Raw genomic sequence first — 7026 nt, 5'->3', positions numbered from 1 at the left:
CACACAAATAGAGACATTTATAGAGGGTCAGATTACTACAGAAAATGTCTTTGATAAATTTTAATAATGGTTGAATCTAGATTTTTCTCTACCAGTGTTTATTATATTGTTATTCTAAGAGATCTGTACGTTTACAGGTTAGGAAAAAACCTATCTTCCGGGTTTATCATCAAAATAGAATTTTCCCTCTGCTGCTGTGTAAACCTCATGACTGTGAGAGACTACCGTGTCTAACAATAATAATAGTAAATGGTTGGTGGGAAACGCTCCACTCACTTTATGCCAAAGGACCACCTCAAAAATTATGTGTTTTTTGTGGCAAAGGAGATGTAACTGTTCAGGGATGGCATCTGGCTCATTTGAATCATCTGTGTATCTTAGCAGTGACACAAAATTAAATGTACAAAATCACCAACAAAGTGTTCTTGCACTAAAATATTGTTCTGCTTGGAGTTTCTGAGTCTCTGGGAGTGGGCAAGAGTAAGAAATGGAGATGAACTCCCTACTTGCTTCTTCCTAGTCAGGTGAGCTGTTTTATGGGGTGAGTTCCTCGGTCCAACTCCATTAGTGCTGTAGTTCCCAGAGATAGCTTTGAAATTCAAGCAATCAGATCAGGTTCATCTTTAAAGGTTTATGTTTTGTAGAAATTAAAATATTTCTACAAAATATATGAACATGTTTCTAAAATATTTCTGAATGATTTAATTCATTACTCCTGTTTGAAATGTTGGATACAAAAATTTAAATTTAGAATTTTGTTGTTGAATAATCTTCAAGAACCTTCTTTACTGAAAATATCATGAATATGTTATACATCTCAAGATCATTACAAACAAGCTGCTCTTTCTTATCCACATGTATTACTTAGCTTTCCAGCCATCTTTATATTTAAATAGCACATTCTTGGTAATCAATGGTTAAAGGTAGAAAAATTTGAGTGTACACATACATATGTAATAAGCACCAACACTCACCCCTATTATTTCTAACGTAGATACAGTCAATTGAATATTTTATTGAATTTTATGTTAATATTATTTCTACAAACACTAATTCTATAATCAAGGAATCACATCTGTGTCTTTGATTATACCTGGTATTGAATATGTATCACTTTTTAAGACTGGGTTACAATGGTCATATACCCAACTGGTACTATTCCTCTCTATGATTTGTTTGGATCCTGGAGTATGCTAGACATCACGGAAAGGATCATACATTTCATCATATTTGTTATATTTATCTTTTGAAATATAAGAACGCTTATACTAGGAACTGATAAATAACTATAGATACCAGTTCTTTCATAAGGTATAACTTAGTTGACTTTACATACATAAGAAGTAATGTGATTTTGAGGTGAAGGCCAAGCTATATTTTCCATTCTTTCTGAAATACAGAGTCTCAGAAAGCCTCATAAGTTTTGGAGAAAGCTTTGAGAGTTTCAGCAGAGTGCTGAACAGAAGCAAGCTTTGAAGTGACTGCACCTAATTTCTTACAACAGATATTTTACAATTAGAACAGACAGCATTATTGTTCACAAAATTTTAATGTGGTATATTTAATCAGGGAGGCAGAGGTGTTTCCAAATACAATTACATCATCCAATTAATATTTAACACAAATTCTGACACGAATAAAAATGAATTAACATGTGGGAAATAAAATGGAGATGAATAGGATTAATAATGCAAAATTCAGAATAAATGCATTTATTTTAATTACTTGAATACAGATACCAAATTTTATACACAAGTGGGATATACCACTATCCCTTCCTGACACTTTGTTCGAAAAGACTCGTGTGATGTCCTTGGACGATATCCACGTTTACACTTGAATTCAATATAATCCTCTGTTTTGGAATATAATTTGTGGTCATATTTCCATTTTAACTCTATGTTATGTTCATTCATGCTCTCCTGTGAGATCACACACGCCTCTGTAAGGAGAAAAAATGAACATAAATATTAACACAAAACCTCTTTTTGTTTTTTTTGACACAAAACCTCTTTCCATATACCTCTAGGTTTTCAATAGTATATTTAATACTGACTCAGGAACGCTTTCTCAAAACATACTTTAAACCATCTCTATGAAAAAAAGTGTAATGTAGATTTTTAAATGTGAAAATATAAGTGTTACATTTAAGGGGTGATAATAAATAAGTGTTACATTTAAGGGGTGATAATTTTACTATCAAAGATTCATAATGTGAATTATCAACTCAAGCATCTTGAATTTATATACCTTCCATGACTGTAATGTTTGAATAATAATTTCCTAATCTTGGTCTTCACACATATTTGTGTTTGGCAGTCAAGCACTAAACAGATTAGTTATTTGTTAATCCAATAAATTGTCAGAAACACAAAAAATTATCTTTTCACTATAATTTTCCAGGAACCATGGAATATTGAAGTACTTACCCAAGCACTTTGGTGGTTCTGACCACTGCCCATTCCTACATGTTACATGTGGGTTGCCCTGAAGTTCATAATAGGACTTGCATTGATACTCCAGAGACGTTCCTGGAGCATATTCTGCTCGTGGAAATGTGACCAAATCTCCATTGTCTATACCTGGAGGAATCCCACATTTTGCCTTGGGATCTACAAAATGTTATTTATTGAGAGACCACATCAACTTACAGGTTAAATTAAGGCCAATAAAACTAGAGCACAATATATGATATCAAGGCATTGATGATTTCTTAACGATAAAATGTTTCACTAAAGAAATTCTTATCAAATATAGTGAGAATTTTACCACTTCTAAGCCTGTCCTTTCACCCCACACTAAATCACATGCTAAGTATTTATATATTTGCTTTGTAATATTCCAATATTAAATGTTGTTCTTTTTCTATGATTCAATATTTAATATAGGATAACTAAGATAAGCAGGCAAAAGTTCTTGTTTTAGATAACATATTTTAGTTTCCTTTGGGTCTGTAGATATTTTTCTTGACTTTCATTTTTATTACTTAAGAGGCATCAAGTTATTGAAAATTTTCAATGAATGCAATTTGTGTAAAGTGAAAAGTTGTGCTATATTTTGTTACCCTCTAATGGACTAGATGTGGTAAAAATACTTCTGCCTATTTCTTCTGCATATTAAAACTAATAATTCTGAATATACTATGTAAAATGAAATTAAGAAGGCTCAGAAAGGGGTAGAGAAGAATAGATAGGAATGAGGGACTCAAGAATACCATGAGATAACACGGCACCTATTCCTTTTCCTGTGGGGTCAGTGGAGGCCAGGGGAAGCCTGAGCTTGCATCCTGGATGACAGTCGTGGAGGTGAATGAGTTAGAAGTCTTAAGTAATATTCAAGGTCCAACCTTTTTTTTTTTAAAGACTTGTTTTTTTTTATTTCTCTCCGCCCCTTCTCCCCCCCACCCCCCCGAGTTGTCTGTTCCCTGTGTCCATTTGCTTCGTGTTCATTTTGGTCGCTTCTGTTGTTGTCAGCAGCACAGGAATCTGTGTCTCTTTTAGTTGTGTCATCTAGTTGTGGCAGCTCTCTGTGTGTGTGGCACCATTCCTGGGCAGGCTGCACTTTCTTTCGCGCTGGGCGGCTCTCCTTACGGGGTGCACTCCTTGCGCGTGGGGCTCCCCTATGCAGGGGACGCCCCTGCGTGGCAGGGCACTCCTTGCGCGCAAGGACTGGGCATGGGCCAGCTACACACGGGTCAAGGAGGCCCAGGGTTTGAACCGTGAACCTCCCATGTCGTAGGCAGACGCCCTATCCATTGGGCCAATTCTGCTTCCCTAGGAGGAGTATTCTTCAGGAACATAGGGGAAATAAAGATATCCTCAGACATAGAAAAACTAAGAGGGTTTATCTCCAGCACATCTACCTTTAAAGAGGAGCAAAAGTAATTTCTTCAAATACTAAAAAAAAGATAAGCGAAGGAGGATTGAGATTTCAAGAAGAATCCATGATCTTACTGATAAAATTAAGAATAGACATAATAGACTATTTTTCTAATCATGAATTTTGTAAGTGATCTTTGATGACAGAAGCAAAATCATACCATCTTTTGAGGTTCTCAGTGTATGTAGAGGAACTATTTGTTATTTCTATATTAAAAATGTGGGGAAGATAAATGGCCTTTAATGGAAGTAAGGTTTCCATACTTTACTTGAAGAAATACTGCAATGACCGATATAGGCCATTATACATTTTGTCAAACCTATAATTTGTGAGGTGCAATATAAAATCTATAACGTAAACTATATTCCATGAACAGTAGCAATGCTTCAATAGGGATCTTCAATTGTAACTAATATACCACAGTAACAAAAGATGTTGTTAATGTGGGAAAGTGGGGGTGGTGGAGGAGGTGGGGCATATGGGAATCCCCTAGATTTTTGAAATAACATTTCTGTAATCTAAAAGTTCTTTAAAAATAGAACATATATATGTTTTTTAAATGCTAATGGCAATTTAGAGTGATAACTTTTCTATGTACATATTAAATAAATAGAACAACTGCTAAAAAATAGAACTATACAAAAAGATATCTCAAAAACCATATAGAAAAATCAAAGTGAAATTATATAAATGATCAAGAAACTCATAAGGAAGAAAAGAAACTGGAATTGGGAAAAAGAAATGGATGAAACAAGCACAAAACAAATAAGAAAATAGCAGATTATTTATTAACATTTCAAGAATTATTTATAAGACCAAGAAGGAATATGTGAAAATAAAGCAATACCCAACTATATGCTGTCTATAAAATACTCCAGTCAAACATAAAAACATAAGCACACTCAAAGTAAAAGATTAGAAATAATTAACCAGGTAAACCTTTAACTTAACAAAATAGAAGTGAATAATATAATAATACTATCTCCTTTGCTGGTCCCTCTTATCTCAGAAGCTCTAATTCGAACTACCAAGATACTAAGCATCAAGACCTATTTTGCACATTCAACAAATTAAACACCATGACCAAGTGGGATTCATTCCTGGTATGCAAGGATGGTTCAACATAAGAAAATCAAATTAATGTAATACAGCACATAAACAGATTAAAGGGAAAAAAACACATGATCATATCTATAGGTGCAGAAAAAGTATTCAATAAAATACAGCACCCTTTCTTGATAAAAACACTGCAAAAGATAGGAATAGAAGGAAACTTTCTCAACATGATAAAGGGTATATATGAAAAAATACAGCTAATATCATTTACCATGGCGAATTCCTAAAATCTTTCCTTTTAAGATCAGGAACAAGGCAAGGATGCCCACAATCGCACCTTCTATTTAACATTGTTACAAGTCCTTGCTTGAGCACTGAGGCAAAAAACAGATATAAAAGGGATCTAAATAGGAAAGGAAGAAGTCAAAATTTCACTATTTGCAGATAACATGATCCTATACCTAGAAAACCCTGAGAAGTATACAACAAAGCTTCCAGAACTTATAAAGGAGTTCAGTAAAGTCACAGGTTATAAAATCAATCTACAAAAATCAGTAGCATTTCTGTACACTGATGATAAGCAATCTGAGGAAATGAAGAAACAAATACCATTTACAATAGTAAATAGAAAAATCAAATACCAAAAAAATCAAATACATCTTTAACTAAAGATGTAAAAGACTTATACACAGAAAACTACACAACACTGTGCAAGGAAATCAAAAGAAGAACTAAATAAATGGAAGAATATTCCCTGTTCATGGATAGGAAAACTAAATATTATTAAGGTGTCTATCCTACCAAAACTGATCTACAGATTCAATGCAATTCCAATAAAAAATCAACACAACATTTTTTAACAAACTAGAATAACTATGAAATTTATTTGGAAAGGAAAGAGACCCCGAATAGCTAAAAACATATTGCAAAAGAAAAATGAAATTGGAGGAATGACACTACCTGACTTCAAAACATATTTCAAAGCTACAGTAGTGAAAACAGCATGGTATTGGCTCAAAAGTAGACACACTGACCAATGGAATATAAATGGAGAAGTCTGATACAGATCTTCATATATACAGTCAACTGATATTCTACAAGGCCATCAAACCCACTCAACTGGGACAGAATGGCCCTTCAACAAATGGTGCCTAGAGAATTGGAAATCCATATGCTAAAGAAGGAAAGAGGATTACCATCTCACACCTTATACAAAAATCAACTCAAGATGGCTGAAAGACCTAAATATAAGAGCCAAGACCATAACGACCTTAGAAAATAATGTAGGGAAGCACCTACAAGACCTTGTAATAGGAAATGGCTTCATGAACTTCACACCCAAAGCACGAGCAGCAAAAGAGCAAATAGATAAATGGGACTTCCTCAAATTTAAAGCCTTTTGCACCTCAAAGGAATTTGTCAAGACAATGAAAAGCAAGCTTACCCAATGGGAGTAAATATTTGGCAACCGTATATCTGATAGGCGACTTACATATACAAAGTCGCCTGCATATATAAAGAACTCCTATATCTCAAAAATAAAAAGACAAACAACCCATTTGATAAATGGGCAAAAGACCTAAAGAGCACTTCTCCAAAGAAATACAAATTGTGAAAAAGCACATGAAAAAATGTTCAAAATCACTAGCTATTAGGGAACAGAAAATCAAAACTACAATGAGATACCATCTTACCCCCATAAGACTGGCAGTGATCAAAAAAACAGAAGACTACAAGTGCTGGAGAGGATGTGGTGGAATGGGAACACTCATCCACTGCTGGTGGGAATACAGAGGGATCCAGTCATTCTGGAGGACAGTTTGGCGTTTCTCAAAATGATAGCTATAGATTTGCCATATGACCCAGCTATTCCACTGCTGGGTATATACCCAGAGGAACAGAAAAATAAGGACACAAACCAATATATGCACACCAATGTTCATAGCAGCATTATTCACTATTGCCAAAAGTTGGAATCAACCCAAATGCCCATTAACAGATGAATGGATAAATGAAATGTGGCATATAAATACAATGGAATACTACTCAGCTATAAGAAAGAATACAATACAAACACACGTGATAACATGG

At 34.3% G+C, this 7026-nt stretch overlaps 1 protein-coding gene across 4 annotated transcripts in view; it reads right to left on the bottom strand.

The window, feature by feature from the left end:
- Nucleotides 1-1530: 1530 nt before the first annotated feature.
- Nucleotides 1531-7026, bottom strand: part of LOC101420575 (complement factor H-like) — a 103363-nt gene continuing 97867 nt past the window's right edge. For 3 of the 4 annotated variants that reach the window (XM_071207627.1, XM_058274905.1, XM_058274904.2), the window contains 2 exons: nucleotides 2430-2612; nucleotides 1531-1942 (listed from right to left, as the gene is read on the bottom strand). In XM_071207627.1, coding sequence (XP_071063728.1) covers nucleotides 1746-1942; nucleotides 2430-2612 — 380 coding nt within the window. In that variant the 3' untranslated portion in view covers nucleotides 1531-1745. The remainder of the gene's footprint in view (nucleotides 1943-2429; nucleotides 2613-7026) is intronic. The other variant, XM_071207628.1, reaches the window with a different exon arrangement.

Source organism: Dasypus novemcinctus, chromosome 13 (genome assembly GCF_030445035.2).
Source record: "Dasypus novemcinctus isolate mDasNov1 chromosome 13, mDasNov1.1.hap2, whole genome shotgun sequence".
NCBI lineage: Eukaryota > Metazoa > Chordata > Mammalia > Cingulata > Dasypodidae > Dasypus > Dasypus novemcinctus.
Note: the sequence above shows the minus strand (reverse complement) of the source record. Positions and strands in the feature narration are given on the sequence as shown.